We start from the raw sequence: 20,209 nt of genomic DNA, 5'->3' as shown, positions 1-20,209 counted from the left end.
AATGCTGAGCTTGTTAAGCTCTGATGCCATCAAGCTGGCCACCACAAAGTGGAACTCGATGTCAATGTTTTGATGTTCTCAAACGCATTCACGTTGGTATGTAATCTGGAATCTGATTGGATTATTACTTCCTCCACTTCAAAAAGTAGATTAGATGAAAGCAGAAGGAGAGATGTGACACTCTCGGCCATCAAAAGGCTTCTGGTCAACTGTTTCCATCAGCAACAAACATCTTGACACTTTCGTTTTTTAACAATCCACTTAGTTGATATGTACTTCATACTTTCTTCTCACAGTCTTGACATGGCGACAGGGCGGGGCTTCTTAATCCTTGCTTGATAAGTATAAGAGAGTGACCCCTAGAGTGAGACACTAACTCGTCCACTGGCGGCTCATTGAAGAACTTCCCTTTAACCTGACAGCTGGTAAGTAACCTTACCGACCATCACACCTTTATTCACTCCTTCATCCTCAGTTCATTTGTTATCGACGTGTCATTCTTTTACAATGTCATCATGAATTGAACAGGGCACCAAACCCATTTTAAGAGTGCCTTTATATTCACCACCTCATTCTTTCGTATTGACTAGCGCCAATTGTTGTACTTAATGCACTGTTATATACATAGTCTTTCACAACATGAAAGTCACTTCTTCAATGTGATGAACTACAATCTCATAAGTCTTTCATAACTAGCTTGCCTATACACACCAGCTTGTCTTTGTCACCACTTCATCCTGACACCGTCACAACCATCACCACCTCCCTTTAATCCACCCCTGTGTAAACTGTGTTTCACCATTGTTACTTCACCTGCCTCAAGTCTTTATGAAGGCTGAAACCCAAACTAATTGCACACCATATGTAAATGGATTCACTTTGAATCCACATTAAATTGCTGTCAACCATTATCAAACATGTAATCCAGTCTTTGTTGTCACACATTGGATTTGCTGACTTGGCACATGTGTGTCCTTCTTGTAACCTGATTATACAGAAACAGTGAGATTACAGATTAACAGGAGCTGGGATAATGTGAAATGGGTCACCCTCTCTGAACAGTGGTCAATCTGATGGAAGAGTAATCCTGCAGTTGCTGACCACACCAGGCACAGGATGAAGATGTGTGTGTCACTGTGAAGACGCTACTAAGTTAATCTGAGATTGACCATTTGGAGGAGTTGGAAATATTGATGTTGGCGATGTTGTTAGCCGATATTGTCACCACCAAGGTTTTTCCAAAATTCACATTGTGCCTTGTCTTCATCCATGGCTATGACATATTCTCTTTTCTTAAAAACTTAAAAACTGCAGGCCATACATCTCCTTCATTCTATGATGTAGATTTCTCCATCATGACCCGGATTTCATAAGTTGAGAAGAATGGACTGACTTTTGACTTGATCCTAACAAATTTTCTCATTCGTTCATCCTCCAATTTAAACATTTTCTGGCAGCCATTGAATGTACGCGTCTTTCTGTCTTGAAGGACAAGAGTTCAAAACAATGTCTTTCAATGTGTTTCTGTAGCATTTAAGGAAGACTAAAGGTCAGGCTCTCCCTCCGCAAAATATGTACAAATGAATGACAAAAGAGAGTATTTCAAATATTCATAAGCACCTTAATTTAATCTGATCTCAGCTTCAGGAAGTGTGCACTCCAGGTTTTTCTGCAATCTCTTTTCTTGCAATTTTAGATCTAGTCCTCTTGACCCCATCATGAATCTGGAACCACCCAAAGGCGAGATCAAGTCGGCCACCCGGGTCAGCGGTGGACCTGCCACTCCCCGCAAGGGACCACCCAAGTTTAAACAGCGACAGACACGTCAATTCAAGAGCAAACCTCCCAAGAAGGGCGTCCAGGGGTAGGACACATTGATTCTATCCAGCATGTTGTCATAAGCCATGTGATCGCTCTGCTAACCATAACATCATACTGCAGACACTGATTTCATCTCTCAGGACTTTTTAAGTGAAGACAAAGATGTTTGACTAATGTTGAAGCATTTTTGTGGCATGTAGATTTTAAAATCACATTGTTATATTACTTTTTCTTTAGGTTTGGTGATGACATACCCGGGATGGAGGGATTAGGCACAGGTAAGATATGTTTTATGGGTTTTTCACTGAAAGATTTTTCTTTCACAATTAGGTGATTCTAAGTATTCATATTTAAAACATTGTAAATAGATAGAAATGTTGACAGAATTACAGTAAAACAATGGCAGTGCCAATTGTTTATGATATGTTTTACAGACATCACTGTGATCTGTCCCTGGGAGGCCTTCAACCACCTGGAACTACACGAACTGGCTCAGTATGGCATTATCTGAACCTGCCATGTGAACCCCCATTCATCCTCTGTCTGAGATCTTTCAAGGTTACAAATTGTGGCTGGAGTAAAAGAAGGAAGTCATCCTGAAACAAAGTTGTTTTTTTGGCCTGTCATCTATTCATCAATGATGCTGACTGCCACATTGCCAGGTTCCAATATAACCTGGTGCACACTTTAAGCGCTTGATAGCGATTCTTTTGACAGATATTATTATATTATTATTATAGTATTGTTGCATTTTGTACCAGTAATTTCAACATATTGCAGTGAGTCAACACATTCCTATAACAGTTGTCTTATCCCCAACTTTGGAAGTCAGTTTCTTAATGTCATTTTGAGCATTTTTAATTTTCAAGGTATGCCTGTTTTAAGTGATGTTTTATAATAGACTACAATAGACAGAACCATAGCAGTTCTGTTCACCAGATTGTTTTTTAAATGATCATTCATGATTATCTTCTTTAGTTAGACTCATCATGTTCTATCAAGATGGTAAGAAATAAAGTAAATTGACAAGAAATGTATTTTCTGATTTCTTTTGTCCGTTTAAAATACATTGTTTCCGGTTTCAGTTGTGTTATTTCCAACCTCTGTCGGTGTTCCAGACATGCAACAGCAGACATGCAACAATATATATATATATATATATATATATATATATATATATATATATATATATATATATATATACATACACTCGTCCTCAAAATTATTCATACCCTTGTTAATTCTTGTGATTTTTTATTTTGTGATGAAATGAATGATTTCGTACTGCTTGGAAATAGTCTTGTGTAACCTTTTCCTTCACTGTGGTTACGAACAAGACGCTGACACAGGTCCTCGCTGAGCTCCTTCTTCTTGACCATGATGACCAGAAATTTAGAATGACCTGAACACTTTCCCCCTATTTATACTGTTCTGGAAAGATGTCTTTTTTCACTTTAACATTTGGCCAACAATGTTTACTTCATTGTGACATCTTGAAGTCAGTACTAGACAAAACTTACCACATTTGGCACATTTTTGTTGAAAGATTGTCAGGGGTATGGATAATTTTGAACATGGCATTTTTGGGGACGCCAGAAATAAAATACACCAGAAACATATATATATATTTGTCTTTCTGCCAATTGTTGGCCACATATAACTGACACACAAATTTGAAAAAAATCGTTCATTTCATCACAAAATAAAAAATCAAAAGAATTTGCAATGGTATGAAGAATTTGAGGATGAGTGCATATATATATATATATATATATATATATATATATATATATATATATATATATATATATATATATATATATATATCAGAATCACAATCAGAATCACAATCAAATTTATTGCCATGGTCAGTGGGGAGCCCACTAACTAGGAAAGTGTTTTGGAATAACGTGCAGTCAAAAAGTAAATAAATAATAAAATAAAATAAAATAAAGTAAAACAAAAATAAATAAATAAATTAAATTAAATAACAACAAGGCTGTTCACGAATTCAACAGTCTATATATATATATATATATATATATATATATATATATATATATATGGACACCTGGCCGCTGATTGGAATAAGCAGACTACAATACTTAGGCATTGAGACAGCATTGTTATGTAGATATTGGAATGCTTCATACTGTCATATTGTCATTTGCGATGCAGCAAAGGATTGTAAAGGATAAAGGATAAACGGATGCTTTTATCGAAATAACAGATCATTCTTAGTTGCGACGAGCACAGGGCACATTAAGAACGACCGTGACGCTGATTGTCCGCACTCCGATCTGTGGCGGCGCTAGTGAACACTTGCGCTGCAAACTGTACCTCCAGTTCTGTCAAAACAAGAGCACTGAGCGACAGCAACACCAGTAGCAGAAGTAGAGTTTGTGTGATGGAGTTTCGTTGATATATCGACTGCGCTTTCCCGAACTTTATTATTACTAACATCTCTGCTTTTCTGCTGCGACTACACACACAGCGTAGCTCTCGTGGCACCATGGCTGAAAGCATCGTGAGTACATTTGCTTGTTTTGACGCCTGCTAGCTTATTAGCCGAAGTGATGAGTTAGCAGAATTAGCTCGACTGCTAAGTAGCTGTCTAGGCCCAAATAGCCACCGGTTAGCACACGACGACTGCCTCAATCCAATAATGCCCGTCTAATAAAAGGGATGAACTTGTCCCTGTTCCTCGGGATGACCAAACATTGACATTGCATATTGTCGGCTTTTTGGCCTGATGCTAGCAGTCTGTTCATTTGTAAGCAGCCGGTATGTTGTTGATTCATTCAAAGTGAAATTTCATTCCCCTATTATTCCTTTAAAACATTGAATTGGGAGTCTTTATTATCTGAATGCGTCCCTTCGTTTAATGTGTCTTTGAACAATTAAACTCGGGGGCTGAAACTACATTGACTTTTTTTGTGCACTGTCATCATGTCCTCAGATTAACATAACGCAGCGACTATGTGATCATATTATTCATAACTTCAATATATTGAGCGGCATCTTGGTCTCGTCGTGCATTCGTTCTGTTCAAAATGCTATTAACTTTCTATCTAAAAGAAAAAAACAAAGCAAAACGGATGATTTAGTGACGTTATAATTGGAACTGAGGGATGTGGACATGATTCGTGTTAGTCAGCTTGATGGCGTGAACTTGGACCAATAAAGGCATGCCTTTTGTTTTTATGGTCTATTGTATTCCAACTATGTGTTCTGGCAAGTGAGATAGACATGAGCGTAATGACAGCTAGATCAGTGGCTAGATGGATACGGGTTTGCGCTCTGCTGTTGCGTTTACACAATTGTGCAGCATTTCAACAGTGAGACAACAATTGTATTGATATCCCAAACTAAATTCTGTTTGTTCAAAGTCCCTTTTTTCTGTTGCAGATCATCAGAGTTCAGTCTCCTGAGGGAATGAAGAAAATTCCCTCAACCAAAAGAGAAACTGCTGCTGCTTTTCTCAAGAAGGTATTTATTTTCACTTTTTATACCTGTTTTCCTGCATCTAAATATAACCTGCTATTTGCTCCGCAGAATGCTGAGCAATGGACTACAGTTGAATCAAATAATGATTGATCCCTTTGTGGGTTATAGACTTAAACTTGCCTGCGTCACATGCATGTTATTTGCCTCGGTCGCTTCTGGTATCAGGAATGTTCCTCTACATTGATCTGTCCTGTCATCACAATGTGAAGTCTGCGAACGTCAGCTTTTGTTTGGCAAAAGCAATTTACCGCAACAATGGAATTCGTTCATGCTGCTAAATTACATTTTTAATCTTTGAAGTTAAATTGGTGTAATGAGAATAAATATGTGGCTGACAAGGTGCTTTCAACTCACAGTAAGAGGTTTTTCTTCCTCATCATTTGCTTTTCCACTGCCATTCTGCTCACTCACGGATGAGGCAGATCAATTCTGTTTCTGACCATGAGGCTGGAGCCTGCTGTCGACTGCAGGGCGGAATTATTCTTCTGTTTAGTTCCAGCAGAGATCAAAAGCAGCAGACCGCTCTCACTGCAGCAGCGCCTGATTAAGAATTCATATGTATTTGTGGATGGAGATGGATTTGGCTGCAGGATCAATGAAGGAGTCAGTTTTCTTGACAGAGACTACAGGAAAAAAAGAAAGCCACTGAAGTTGCTCATATTTCTGCTGCCTCACTGAAAGGGCTTAAATTATTCTTTGCTCGTGTTCCATCATTTAATAACAGGATTGCATTTTTATTTCAAAACAAGCTGCGAAAGACCTTACTTATGGTAAGGTTGCAATGATTAGTCGATGTCATCAATAATGTGGACAACAAAAATTTGTTGACACCAAATGCGGTGCGTTGATGATTCACGTTTGTGTAAACACACATGGGCTGAGGGATTGGCATTGACAACCGGATGCTATTCAAAAGCAGTAAGAGACTGTCCAGTTCTCTGGAATGGTGTTAACTTCTATTAGGTTTGACTTTTCACTTGCTGCCGCCTTCGTCACAGTCTCTGGTTCACCACAGCTCATCATGTTCCCAGTGGAGTGGTGATGGATCGTAAAATGTTCAAAAGTGTGGCTTTGTTTTGTTTACAAAGATGATGTGCCCTTTAAGGATGAGTCAGCCACTTCAACGTCGTGGTATCATGATAAAAGTGTTCGTGTTGAATCTGTGACGTCGGACACCATTGAGCTAACAGCTAGCTAGCTAGCATGTAGCACAGAGCTAACCGTTGTAGTCAGAGGCGATTGATTTGTTTTTAATGTCATGAATATCAGATTTTCAGTACTACTGTGCTTGTTTTTACACTGATGTAGAGAAATGTCCTGTATGTATAGTGTCCTGCAGCTCAATTTAATTGTAATAGAACAGCAATTTGTGCAACACAGTTAATCATTCAAGAAGTCCGAATCGTAAATGTAATATGGATCTAACAGTTACTGACATGATACTACGTCTTTTGGAAATTCCCGTCAAACCATCTATCTCACTTTACCAACAACTTACCGTGACTTCTGACTGCCTGAGGAGTGTTTACATTGGGTTGATCATTGGAACCTGCCTCGCATCATGTGTGATGTCAGGGGGCTGATAGCAGCGCTGTGAACGCCAGCTGCATGTATTATAACTGTTGTACACATGCAGATTAAGAAGCCAATTCACAGACAAGCTAATATCTGAGAGAGTCTGCTGTTGGTTGTTCATTAAGGTGATGCTGCGTTCTCCAGACTCTCCGTGCTGATTTGGAGCTGATGTTTGCAGACTGTTCTGAGCCACCGCAGTCACTGTCGGCATGTGTTTTCATCTATAATTTGGTCAAATATACGATGTTGAATCATCAGAAATGTAGTCCGTGTTGATTAACATTTGAACAAACAAGCACATCAAGACAATTGCTCTTCACCACAGTTCCACAACATATGTGAACTATTGACTTATTTTGCTCACATCCACGTGATCAGAGCATAAAGAGACTTCACTAATGTTCTGGAGTCCTCCGTACTACATTGTGCAGTTTTTAGTTGGGAACATCCACAACTCTGTGGTTGAAACAATAATGACAATGTCATAACGTCACTTGCAGTATCAGACGCAGTGATGCTGGGAGCTGCTTCTTCATCCTCGATAGTGACGCAAACCACGTCATACTCTTGTATATTACGTAGAGTTCTTTTTTTCAGTATATTGAGGTACTTAAAAAAAATATTTAGAACAATACTGTGATACTGATAAACGTGACAAACATTCATACCATTGCATCCCTGAATGTACAAACTCACCAGCTTCATATGCCTTGGGAATCTGACGTGTTTTGTTATCGTGGTATTGTCAATAATAGTAGCATTGTTAATAATAATTGTCCAGAGACATGGACAATGTGTTTTGCAAAAATTACTTATTGTTCAAAAAAGTTCAGTTCAGTTATTACTCCTTATTAATTCCTATCCTAAATTGCACATAGGTTAAGCTATCGGTCAGCTCAAGAAATTTTGTATGTGGTTTGTCTGTGTGATCTCTGTTAAGTAATTAACTTCTTTACACTTTTATTCCTAAACCTGCTGGTTGTTGCACATGTTCACCAATGTAATGTAATATAGTTTGTTGATCCACTCAAATTGCTTTTTTTTTTTGAACAGGTGGCCCAGGAATTTGGGTTCAACTCCAACGGTTTTTCCGTTTACCTGAACAGAAATAAAACTGGGCAAATCCTCTCACAGAACAAAACCCTGAGTCTTCTCAAGATCAAGTAAGTCAGTAGTTTGATTTGAAACCCTAATAGTTTTCCAGGTTTGTACCCAGAATTTTTTTTCCTCTTCATGGAGGGTGCCTCCAAACAAGGGGTAGAGGCAGCAATGTGTCGAATTTGGAAAATGCCTCATGACAACACTGTATCCTTACAAAACTGTATCGTTGCATGACACTGACCTCCCAGTACGGTTACCATCAATCAACGTATTTGAAGCCTGTGACTCAGTGTGGCGTGCACTCTCGCCTAAACAATGGAACGTGCGTTTGTGTTATATGATGTTAAGTGACAGTAATCTGAAACTCGCTCACCTGAATTCCATCTTCATGACCATCTTCAGGTGTTTCGTCAGGTTCAAAGTGATTCCACCTTTTGCATATCAATCTTTGTGAGTTAATAACAGTTCCGCTATCATCAAAGTAGCTCCACTAACAAAAGTAACTGGTTTAGTAGTATATCAGTAAGCAGAAGCTAGTGTACTGACTGTGCCGAAACGGGCTGATTTTTTTTTTTGTGTGTGTTGCTACTGTATTCGCACTAAACTATTGGTTCTTGTAACAGCCCTCATGCCTACATGTATTAGTTCGACAATATTCACTTTGACTTGCCACTACACCAGTCACCAAACATCACACGAACAGGCTCAGTACCTGTTCATCCGTACATGAGTCTACCTTGTCACTTTTTTTTCCCTTTTTTTTAAGCAATTCATCCTGTGTTAATGAACCACTGGTGTTTGTTTAAGCCTGACTTTGTCAAGAGCCACAACGCAGCTTCTTAGCAAATATATTGAATTGAATGTTGAATTGAATGAATGTTTAACTTTCTGTGTGATAGCTCACGTGCCACTTCTTCGCCATTCCAATTTCTGTCTGTCATCCTCTGTGTTCCAAGGTGTGCTTCTATTATAACTGATACCTCCATCCGAAATTTGATCCTCCCTTGAGAATCTGCTCCTTTATTCTACCTCCCCTCTTGGTGAGTGGAGGTGTTAGTCACTGCTGAATGCAATTCATTGTTAGAAATCAAAAGCAAACTTAAACATCTAAAGATGACAAATTTTGTCGTTACACAAGGAACCTTATCAAGATCTGAAATGTTCCACTTTTGACTGAGTACTTGAAGTGGTTATCAGAAATGCAATAACTTATAAGACTGTTAATACTGACTTCTTTCCAATAGTAATGTGTAGCTTTCATGACAATGTGTTGATCTCCTGATCTACCCGCAGACATGGGGACATGCTCTTTCTTTACCCGTCATCGTCCTCTTTGCCTGGTGAGGTGATGGATACAGCCAGCCCTCACTCCTCCTCATCTCTACCGTCCATCCCCTCAACATCATCGGCCTCATCCTCTTTCGCCATCCCACGTTCATCATCAACGCCTCAGGTGGAAGAGGATGACATTGATCAGTATCTTACAAAACAGGATGGGAAGATCTACAGGAACAGAGACCCTCAGCTGTAAGAATCTGCTTTTTTGATACTTCCTGTAAAGGATTATCCAAGTCCTGATTGTTGTCATGATGTTACAGGTGTCGCCACGGAGCCCTCGGCAAATGTGTGCACTGTGTACCACTAGAGGTGAGTGGCCTGATGACTCGGAATGTGAAGGGTCAATGCAACTGACTTGGAACTGCACTTCTCTTTCAGCCTTTTGACGAAGACTACCTGAACCATCTAGACCCACCGGTCAAACACATGTCATTCCATGCCTATCTGCGAAAGCTGACAGGCGGTGCTGACAAGTGGGTTTAGAGCATAGTAGAAGAAGAGGTTATTATGGTTGTGTTTCTTACCCTGGCTTGCTTTACAGGGGAAAGTTTGCTGCACTAGAGAACATCAGCTGTAAGATCAAGAATGGCTGTGAAGGTCATCCTCCTTGGCCCGAGGGCATCTGTACCAAGTGTCAGCCCAGCGCTATCACTCTTAACAGACAGGTGCCAGACCCTGACCCTTGTCAACCGTACCACATGAGCTAAGTGAATGTCATCTCTTCTTAGAAATACAGACATGTGGACAACATCATGTTTGAGAATCACACGATTGCTGATCGGTTCTTGGACTTTTGGAGGAAGACGGGCAGTCAGAGGATGGGGTACCTATATGGACGCTATACAGAGCACAAAGACATTCCTTTAGGCATTCGGGCTGAGGTAGCAGCCATTTATGAGCCCCCTCAGGTGAGTAAGACCCTGCAGGTTGTCCATTATCTGCCTGTTTCTGCAATCCATTGCCTTGGATAAGGTTATGTTTTCATACTTTGTTTGTGTGCGACATACCTCAGAAAGTTATGAACAGATTTTTATTTTCAGAACATGTCAGAAATGTGATTTGGAGCAAGTGATTACATTTTGGAGCTCTTCCCTTGATTAGTTTGGCATTTCTAAATTCACATCGACTACTTGGTCATTTGAATGGCTTGGGTGATTTAAACGGGCTGGAAATTTTGACTGTTAGCAGTACGTGTTGATGGAACGCCTTCAGATTACTGCCACCTGCTGTCCGTTAGCGCATATTGCACTCAGCCTATTTAGCATGAATTGTGTAGTTAAAATGCAGGTATGGCAATATCTAAATCACAGTTTGAGAGACATTGAGTGCCATAGCAGAGGTGCGTGCTGCTCCAGTACCTTTCTTGCTGTTTCAGCTTCATGTTTTTACTTATGGACTGGAGATCTGGAAAAATATTAAATCATTCAGGCATAGAACAACACTCAACAGTGAGCACTGTGAATGAGCAAATGAAAATGAGTACAAAATGTATTCAGTTCTACAATTTATTTAAGATTGAGACAAAATCAGATCATTACTCGAATCTTCTTTGAGCATTTTAGTGTTCTTGGCCATCATATAACTTCATGTGAGAATGAAAGGAAACCAACTGTTTTTTGCCTGACATTTTTCAGAATGCCACTCAGAATAGTCTGGAGCTGCTGGATGACCCTAAAGCTACTGCTGTGGATGAGATTGCTGCAAAACTTGGGCTACGCAAGGTAGGTCTGTTGATGGGTGTATCAAGTGACAAGTTTTGACATCGACACCATTCATCAAGTGCTTCCTTCCAGTAAAGCCTATAACCTGTGGGACATCAGATCTTATTTCTTATGGACAATAAGATCTGTCGTCATTGTTGTCAAGGCGACTGCCTGTAATATATATAGCACTGTGGGAAACCCTGAAACAAAATAACGTGGAAAAGTGAAACATGAAGTATATGAGGTGCACATTGGTGCCAGTCCAAATGACACCAAAGTGATTCAAACTAATCATTTGAAATAACATTATGAAATGAATATGATAAAAAAATCAAGCAATGGCATTAGTTGTCACTGATCTGGAATGATGAATGTCTTTTTGAGGGAGGAGGAAAACAAAGAGGAAAACAAAGATGATCCTATGTAGTTGGATGTTCCCTGAATGTCTCCTTAGTTCATGAGAACAGAAATGGCTATTTGTATTCTGGAGACATGGACCTCTGGATGTAAAATTATATAGTCTGTGTTTTCTTTGTTTGTGTGCAGGTGGGGTGGATCTTTACAGACCTAATCTCAGAGGACACACGAATAGGCACTGTCCGCTACTCCAGGAACCAGGTGAGGAATCCTTCGAGCACCAACAAAAGGGCTTCTCCCTCATAAGGTTCTGATCATGACCTCTATCACAGGATTCTTACTACCTGAGTGCAGAAGAGTGCATCACGGCTGGGTTCTTCCAGAACCAACATTCAAACCCTTGCAGGCTTTCTAGAGATGGACACTTTGGGTCCAAGTTTGTAAGCGTGGTGGCGACTGGTATGTTGATCTCAATTTTCTTGTCATTTTCTATTTTTTATTTTTATTTGAAGAATGAGCTGTTGCACGCATTTTTCCTCAGTCAAATTAAATGTAACATGAGTTGCAGCTGTTCATTACACACATAGCGTGCACTGTTAAATTCCATGACTAAATATTACAAGAACCTTCTGGTCTGATCTCTAATGAGACCCTGAAAGACATCTGGTTTCAGTGCAAGATACTGATTCTGCCGCACTTTGTGGTGAATAGGGATGTACCATTCCAACTTTTATGGTCCCGATTCTTTGCCTTTGGTTATTGACCGTTACGTGTTTAAGTATTAACCATCTCATTCATTCATTCATGCTGTGGGATGGCACTGGTCATGCTTTGAGTAAAAGGCGAAAATGACTTCAAGTGGAATTACTGACTTGATGTGTTTGAACAAAGTGTTAACCAAATGCTGCCTGCACTACTGCAGGCTACTGATGCACTGCTCCACCACTACAAATCAGCAGGGATTCTATTTCTAGCTGTGCTATGCGTGGCACCATGTTCGACCGGAGAGGAACGTACACACAGGAAATGTGTGACGTGAATCTGGCAATTTTTTTCAGTAAAACGTGTTGTGTTGACGTTATTTGCCTTGAGAGCAAAAGGGGAATCACAACATGGGCTGCAGCTCTGCGATGTATGATACCGAAACCAAGCACAGAACCTGGCTATGAGAGTGTGGATGACTGTAGTTCATGATCAAAGTTTCAATTGTACTTTTGATATGATAGAAAGATTAGATTAGATCTACTTGTGTTTCTGTCAGGTGATACTGCAGACACGGTCCTCTGATCTCCTGATCTATGACCTGCTTCATCTTTTTTATTTGATGATGTGCGGATCTGAGTAAGACAGTGCAGTGACACGTCATCTAATTTCTTCATAATTGATCACTCAACGAAGCATGTCCCTCAACACACTCACAGCTGCTGGGTCCGTCCCCTCCCTCCTGTGAATTTTCCCTTTTTGTGCAAGGATGTTCAAGTGAATAATGAAAATTATATTATCCATGACACTTCCATTTTGTAAACTTAAACTAAATATAACTTGGGAAATGCTAATATTTTCTATTTATTTTGAATCAAGTTGGGCCCCTCTAAACAAAAAATTGTCATCTGTTCACAGGCGGTCCAGACAACCAAGTCCACTTTGAGGGCTACCAGGTGTCCAACCAGTGTATGGCTCTGGTCCGAGATGAATGTCTTCTCCCGTGCAAAGATGCTCCAGAACTCGGATATGCCAAAGAGTCTAGTCCGGAGCAGTATGTGCCTGATGTCTTCTTCAAGGTTCGCTCATCTCTAACGCCGAGCAGACTTGATTTGCATAACTTTCTTTGGTCACAGAGGTATTTAGACTGTTGGTCATATGAATGCACTTTATAGATCCTCTTGCAAAGAAATACTGTTGTTGGAGAAAGAAGTGTCGCATATGATGTAAACAGTGATATTTAATGGCATCTTACTGATGTGTTGTAGAAGACTTCATGTACTTAGGAATGCCAACACTGTCCTAGTCAAATGGCATTTGGCTCAAAGGAATGTCGGAGGCATTCAGTGCTGACTGTTGGGGGTTGGACATGGTGTTCATAATTTTTGAAGAGTCATCTCCATGCAGTCCTGTTTCCTTCCAATTATGGAGCCTTCCCACATCTGCTGCTTGTTCGGCTTGTTGGTCACTAAACTAGATGAAGCAGCCAGTCGTTATTCTGCTGTAATTGCTACACATGAATACTTGAGTTATCACTTGTTTGTTCGTTCATGTAGAAGTGGTATTTGGCTTTCTTTGTTCCACAACATTCAGGGCCAGGAGGGGTATACAACCTGGTTGAATGTAAACTTGTTGATGCAGCATAATGAATTCTGTTTTTCCTCCCCAACTAGGACAAGGATAAATTTGGGAATGACGTCACATTTCTGGCCCGGCCTCTTCCTGTCGAGTATCTCATCATAGACGTAAGAAAAAGAAACACTGGTTTGATGACACCATGCCTCCCGTCAAAGGTTAAATTTAATCTGACTGAATCTTTTTGTCAACTGCAGATCACCACAACGTTCCCAAAAGACCCCCAGTACACATTCTGCTCCACCCAACGCTTCCCCATAGAGAACCGGGACGTCCTCGGAGAAACACAAGTGATTTTCTCTTAAGCTTTTGAACAGCTATTGAATCAGAAGACGTAAGGTTTCTGTTCAGTGGGCATCTTGATGAATTGTCTGAGGAGGTTTAAACATTGTACAGACAGTGTAGCCAAACTTGTTGTCCAGATCCATCTCATGATGGTGTGGTACTGATACAATGATGCAAACTGAATAAGGCAAGTTGATTTTTTCTTATGAACAATTGCAGGTGTCGAAATCTGACGGGAAAAGCTCCCACTATTCAATTTAAAAGTCTTCTCCTTTTCTCCACAGGATTTCCACAGTTTAGCATCCTACCTTTCCCAGTGTTCCCCCACCACCTTCTTGAACATCGTGTCCGACTTCCATCTCCTCCTCTTTCTCGTCACCAATGAAGTCATGCCGCTCAGAGTGAGTCCACATCTGGTTTTCACTCTTTATGGCATTCATCAGCAGTTCATAACTTGTCATCACAAGAATATTCAGTGGAATTTTTATTTAATTTTTAACAACTTCAGCCAGAGCAATTATTCTTGAGGCTGGCCATAGTAGTCTGTCTGAAGATGGAGTCTGTCTGTTCTGATAAACCATTATGCCCTAAAAACCAAGCTTGCACTATCGAGTTCTGAGCCTTGAGAGTAACCCCAATTTACACCAGGAATGGAGGCGGGGCAGGTTGCTCTTCACTCTGTCTCATGAGAATTGTCAGTCCTGCTGTACCCCATTTCAATACGACCCGTGCGCGACGTGCTTCCTCTCAATCACGTATTGTATTTTACGTACAATGTTATTACATTTGAGAATGTTCAGTCATGGGCTTACTAGAAAACATTTCATGGACAGAAAAAGTTGATACCCACTGTCAGTCCCTCCCATTTGGGAAATTTCGGCCCAGGCTCTTTTCTTTTCTGACATCTTTGTAGTTTTTTTGTGTGTCATAAATCGGCCGAGACACGACTTCTGATATGAAAGCCTCATCATCCATGTTGTCTGAAGCACTCCAAGCTTTGTGAGTCACGTTGGCTGAATGGGAAAAATATAACTGTTGCCAGTTTCGGGCGGATCAATTGACAGAATGAACACAATTCATTCTTTTCTATTAACTCCACGCATTTCTACCGTCGCGCCTCCGTCTTCATGTAAATTGGGAGTAAGATGATTACCTCTTGCTTTACTCAATAGCTCCTACACTGTTACTGGGGCTACTAGCATTGTTTCTCAGCTGTATGATATGACAATAGCCGTCCTTCACATTGGTATCTTCAGGACAGCATCGGGCTGCTGCTGGACGCTGTGAGAACATCTAATGAGGACCTTGCTCAGACCTGGAAGAAGTCAGAACAGTGGGCAACAATCGAGCAGCTCTGCAGTGAGTCCATCACCTCAAACGCTTCAGTCAGGCTCCCCTCTCATGTGGTAACTCTCTGTCACACTTTTCCAGGTACGGTGGGGGGTCAGCCCTCCAGCTCTCTGGGCTACGGCGCCATGAGTGATGTGTCTGCGCCCCCTTCCTCTTCGGCCATGTGGTCGTGTCTCCACTGCACCTACATGAACCAGCACGGCACTGAGCACTGCGAAATGTGCAGCCTGCCTCGCAGTTAAAGCCCCTCTCCCCCCACTCTTCTGTGGCCCTGCCCCCTCATCTCCTCACCGTGACATCATCAGGAGGCGACGCGCTGCTGCGAGGCGACAAGCTCGTTTACATGAACAAGATCAGACTGTGTGTTTTCTGCTTCCTCCTCCTGGTGACTCCGGAGTGCAGCAGTCGCTACAAGCACTTTTTTTGTCAGAAGCCCCTCCACTGTCTGTTTTTCACCGAGTATTTCAGGGCCCCCACTGGCTGTTCTGTAATCTAACTAAAAGACGGGTGGTTGAACATCTGAGATGGAATCTCAACACAGTTTGTGGTTTGTTTTGATAAGGCACTTTGACTAGATTGGTCCATTTGATCTACTCCTGGTGTTCAGGTTTCGATGGCTTGAACCTTCCCTTTAATATCAGTTTGTCAAAGAAGCAACTTCTGTCATTAGTCAGATCGGCCAGATGCTGCTTTGGGCTGCCCCCATTGGTCCCATTGCTCCCTTCTAGAGCGGCAGAGCTGTATGGGATGTGCTTGTGTGAGGATCAAGAGATCATTAATACCTTATCTGCCTCCAAGCAGGTTTTACCAAGGCTTCCAGTTGTACAGCTAAATTTGAGTCTGGGCGATATGTGACTGAAACTCTGCCACTTCAAATTTGACTTCACACCGAATTAGGACCAAAAAAGTAGATTTGAAGCGTTTTGGTTGGTTAACTAAAGAATCCTAATCCTTGCTGAGAGTATTGGGAATCTAACTGGGACTGTTTTTTTTTCTCCACTGGCACATTAATCAAGCCCATTAGGTGAAGGAGGGACAGTCAGGACAGTGAGGGGGTGGGTGGGTCGGGCCCTGGACTCTATTTATGAGACGTGTGAGAATAATTCCATTGGAGTGAGAATTTATTTTTAGTTGTAGAAGAAAAAAAGATTGAAAATAATAAAGATTGATGTGTTTTCCTCTCTCGCTGGCATCACTCAGCCTCGCACCTCACCTCCGCTGTGAGTGTGCGCCTTCACGGCAGAAGAACAGATCTGACTTTGAGCGGTAACATTTTTCCTTTTGTACTGACACAGGAGCAGTTTGCTGAGCAAGCATGCTCCTTCACCGGCACAGGTCTCCTCCGGGATTTTAACCGGCAACCTGAGAGTTGTACAACATGGATTTAAGAGAAATAAACTCAAGAGGAAAACATTCTGATGTGGTTTTATTTTCTTCACCCATGTTCAAGCTGATGTCAAGGGTAGATAAGATTCCCTTGATGGAGTTGATGTACACCCACAAACACGCAGGGAAGGTGGAGTCCAGCCGAAACAAATCAATGCCAGCTGAAGACCCGGAATGTGCAGGTCCACCATAAAACATCATTATATCATCCTGCTGGCTCTCGTCCCCAAGCTCAATCTGGAGCTGGCATTGTGCTGTGTGAAAACACTGAACGAAGTTCTGCTTCCATGATGAGGACAACGGTGGTTCTGATCGTCATGTGGACTTTGTATGCAACTCAAAAGGAATGTTTTGGTTCAAGGACCGAATGGAGCGAAAAATATGACGGTAGGATGTAATTGTTTCCTGATCCTGGACCACATCTTTAAAAATATCAAATTCAGTTGGGTTCCATGTTATTTAACGTGTTCAAGCACAGTCTTAGGGCAGTAGTTTAACATTTTAATCTTGAGCAGGTAAATGAATGTATGTCAAAACACGTGAAAAATCCTAACTTTGAGAGCCTGATCATACTTCAGCATTCTTGGGTGAAACTGGGTGTCGTTTTTTCAGAGGTTTACAGACATGACGTTGACTAATGCAGTTGCATTCCAACTTCGCGTTTTTACCCAAATGAGTGAAACACTTCTGATGATTTCTCAAATTTCTGCCTTAGTAACCTATGAATTTTTAATGATTAGATTGATCCCAGTTTTCCAAGTTTTGTATTGCAATATATAATCTGAAAATGCCCCCTCAAGCAACGTATATATTTTAGAGTTTCCATGTTGACATGGTAAAGTTATTTCAATATGTGCTTTGCATGTTACTGCTGCAGCGGATAGGACGCCCGCTAGAGGCTGCTCTAACCTTACCCTTGTTCTGGACAACTGGAAGTTTGCAATCCTGACCCAGGTGAAGGACCTGCTTTTGCACGACCACAGTACAGTACTGCCTGACTATGGACGGTGAGGACCTCCATTTGTCTGTCTCCGGTGGTCTCCAGCATCCTAACTGGACCATGCGTTTCCCCAGAATCCAAACCCTGTCTGATGCCCTGGCTGACCTCTACAAAGAGTTCAACACCCTGAAGGAACGTCTCGCACTGATGACCTCCCACTTCGATACGGTGGAGGGGTTCGTGGACGACATGCGTTCTGGACGGAACCCTCCTTCGAGAGCTGGTGCGAGCCATGCTGGAGCCCGACCCACAGTGAGGAGGACCCGAGTCGTTATCCGACGGGTCCAGAAGCCAAACTTGAGATAAAGAAGAGTCAGATCCCTGATGTTAAAAAAGCGAATAAAAATGAATTCCTGTGAAAAAGATATGCCCTAAGTGTCTTTTCTGTAAGGTGTTGTGACCAACCTGCTCCTTCGGGCGGGTCTTTGTTGCGTCCCCCAACTTTGTTTTTGATCCTCTATTTTTTTTAATTATTATTTTGTCTGACTGACCGATTTAAAAATTAGGGAGAGAGGTTGGAGTTTGGGGTCAGAAAGACTTCAACGAGGACTTGAATTCAACTCACTATTTCTGGATTGTGCCATTTAAAGACCCTGAGGAAACTTTAGACGCCTTACTTATTATAACATATCAATAATGAATTATTTTTGTTATATTTAACCGCATATTTGAGCGTCAATTTATATTACGAATGAAATGACTGGTCTTCAGTATTAAAATTAAAATATGCTATCAACAGAATTGTAATGTATGACAATGCAGGAACAATGTGATCATCGTTTATGGGGTTTTGAAAGTAAAAGCGTTAGTTAAAGTTACGGAGAAACGAAAGTGAAAGTAGTCGCCTTTCTGTCGTTAGAGACAGTCATAAAAAGCAGTCCTGGGGAAATTAATGTGAAAATTTCTTTAGTTTATCTACTGACTTTTATAATAGGGATTTGGTCTTTAACATATTGTATTATGATTTACCATATTTTTTTTTAGTGGTAATTCGTTTGGTTTATCAGAATTTGGTAATTTTTCTGATTTCAGTTTCACGCCACTTGTTAGTGATCCCTTAATCGAGAGGCGTTGACTTAGCTTGAAGTTATGCCTCCATCCATTCCTGGTTGTAGCTCGACAGTGAGAAGTGCGAACAAAAGGTGAGCAAATATTATGATGTGTTTTTCATTATTGGCATTAAAATACAACTGAATTGCTATTTAAAGCATTCGCCAAGGCGTTTAAATGTTAGACAAGTATAAATGTAACTGGTCATGAACTCTTTAGAACATCAGTTCGATAAATGTACGTTTTGCCACATGTCTGTCAATTATACATAAAAGTTAACTTCACTTCACTTTTGAAACGTTTTGAATTAACATGCATGGTGTTTTTTGTTCCCAGTACAAGGTTTTGGATTGTTGATGAATTGTTAATAAGGCAAAAACATAGAGGAATCTGTGTTTTATTGCGCGGTGTATTACCTTGCATTATGATGATACATCACAATAGTGTTTTGACAAAAAACATTGTATTTTAACCATGGACTCTGGGTCACAACTGCAGAACAAACTGTGTTATATTTTGCCGCTAGCAGCTAGTGGTTGTGTTATACTGATACTTGGTTTGAATTGATTTATTTCTTACAGAAGATAGCAGTTTAGTTACATTGTGTGTCATGTCCTCAGCAGCTCTTCCCTATAAGTGCTATCGAACGGTTACATAATTTATGTCTGTTTATTTCCCTCTGTGACAGAAGACTCTTTGATAACTTCCCAAGACAATAAATAAATGCTTTCTTCTAAACTGAAATAAGTACTATTATAAACATGATAATAAATACGTCACAATAAGCGCAGAAAAGTAGAGACAAAGAAGTTTATTTTTGTCTGAAATGTAGTTTGTATGAAAATTAAGCTTTCTCAGGGACGTTAAGCATTTAAGCTAGCTACTACAAACTAATTATTTTCCCTATTTTTGACCGCTAACAAGGCAGTCAGGGGTTTTCCTATGGAAAACTCCAACCCTGGAGATGGATCAGGAATCTGCAACTTCAGGGAAAACAGAAGGTGTTGCCAACAAAAGAAGGCGAAACCAGGTAAAAATGATCAGACTTTATGTCCTGTGGTTCATGACTGAGTATCTTTGGGTGTCGAGAAAAAGGCAGGACCAGTACTTAAATGAGCACAAGTCAACTAGTCATGGCTGAAGCACATCGTGAACAAACAATAACATGAACAAGCCTGAGACATTCAGGGCTGAAGGCAGTGGCGGCACAACATGGTGGCCATGGATGGCTTTGGCCACCCTCTGGCCACCACGCAGTGGCAGTTAGGAGGCGCCAAGAGCTACATAAAAAAAAAAAAATTAATAATTCTGGATCGCTGCTATGTTTATCATCTACATGGCATTGGGTCGGTGCTGAGCTACAGCTGTGTGCCACTGTGACAACTCCAGAAGGACTAAG

At 40.8% G+C, this 20,209-nt stretch overlaps 3 protein-coding genes across 8 annotated transcripts in view; all 3 read left to right on the top strand.

The window, feature by feature from the left end:
• Positions 1-296: 296 nt before the first annotated feature.
• On the top strand, positions 297-2,854 carry pde6gb (phosphodiesterase 6G, cGMP-specific, rod, gamma, paralog b). The gene is made up of 4 exons (XM_053872140.1): positions 297-425; positions 1,697-1,864; positions 2,059-2,099; positions 2,256-2,854. Exons 2-4 carry the CDS (start codon positions 1,719-1,721, stop codon positions 2,330-2,332), a joined length of 264 nt encoding a protein of 87 aa, XP_053728115.1. The 5' UTR covers positions 297-425; positions 1,697-1,718; the 3' UTR covers positions 2,333-2,854.
• Positions 2,855-4,075: 1,221 nt separating this feature from the next.
• nploc4 (NPL4 homolog, ubiquitin recognition factor) lies at positions 4,076-16,780 on the top strand. The gene is made up of 17 exons (XM_053871748.1): positions 4,076-4,348; positions 5,230-5,310; positions 7,957-8,066; positions 9,298-9,531; positions 9,603-9,651; positions 9,721-9,815; positions 9,884-10,007; positions 10,071-10,250; positions 10,977-11,063; positions 11,592-11,663; positions 11,735-11,861; positions 13,023-13,183; positions 13,778-13,849; positions 13,937-14,029; positions 14,309-14,425; positions 15,281-15,383; positions 15,456-16,780. The coding sequence occupies exons 1-17, from the start codon at positions 4,334-4,336 to the stop codon at positions 15,614-15,616; spliced, it is 1,881 nt and encodes a 626-aa protein (XP_053727723.1). The 5' UTR covers positions 4,076-4,333; the 3' UTR covers positions 15,617-16,780.
• A 2,070-nt stretch (positions 16,781-18,850) lies between these two features.
• Positions 18,851-20,209, top strand: part of rnf213b (ring finger protein 213b) — a 28,284-nt gene continuing 26,925 nt past the window's right edge. For 5 of the 6 annotated variants that reach the window (XM_053871452.1, XM_053871446.1, XM_053871430.1 and 2 more), the window contains exons 1-2: positions 18,851-18,902; positions 19,735-19,840. In XM_053871452.1, the coding sequence (XP_053727427.1) occupies positions 19,775-19,840 (66 nt within the window). In that variant the 5' untranslated portion in view covers positions 18,851-18,902; positions 19,735-19,774. The remainder of the gene's footprint in view (positions 18,903-19,734; positions 19,841-20,209) is intronic. The other variant, XM_053871438.1, reaches the window with a different exon arrangement.

The sequence above is a fragment of the Synchiropus splendidus genome, chromosome 1, assembly GCF_027744825.2.
Source record: "Synchiropus splendidus isolate RoL2022-P1 chromosome 1, RoL_Sspl_1.0, whole genome shotgun sequence".
Lineage (NCBI taxonomy): Eukaryota > Metazoa > Chordata > Actinopteri > Syngnathiformes > Callionymidae > Synchiropus > Synchiropus splendidus.
The sequence above is the reverse complement of the archived record's forward strand: the minus strand, read 5'-3'. Positions and strand labels throughout refer to the sequence as shown.

Excerpts from the sequence above, each read along its gene's own strand:
- pde6gb (XM_053872140.1), top strand. The coding sequence starts at position 1,719 with ATGAATCTGGAACCACCCAAAGGCGAGATCAAGTCGGCCACCCGGGTC. Across the intron at positions 1,865-2,058 it reads CCCAAGAAGGGCGTCCAGGG|GTTTGGTGATGACATACCCG; the intron begins GTAGGACACATT and ends CTTTTTCTTTAG. Across the intron at positions 2,100-2,255 it reads GATGGAGGGATTAGGCACAG|ACATCACTGTGATCTGTCCC; the intron begins GTAAGATATGTT and ends TATGTTTTACAG.
- nploc4 (XM_053871748.1), top strand. Across the intron at positions 10,251-10,976 it reads CCATTTATGAGCCCCCTCAG|AATGCCACTCAGAATAGTCT; the intron begins GTGAGTAAGACC and ends GACATTTTTCAG. Across the intron at positions 13,184-13,777 it reads TGCCTGATGTCTTCTTCAAG|GACAAGGATAAATTTGGGAA; the intron begins GTTCGCTCATCT and ends CTCCCCAACTAG.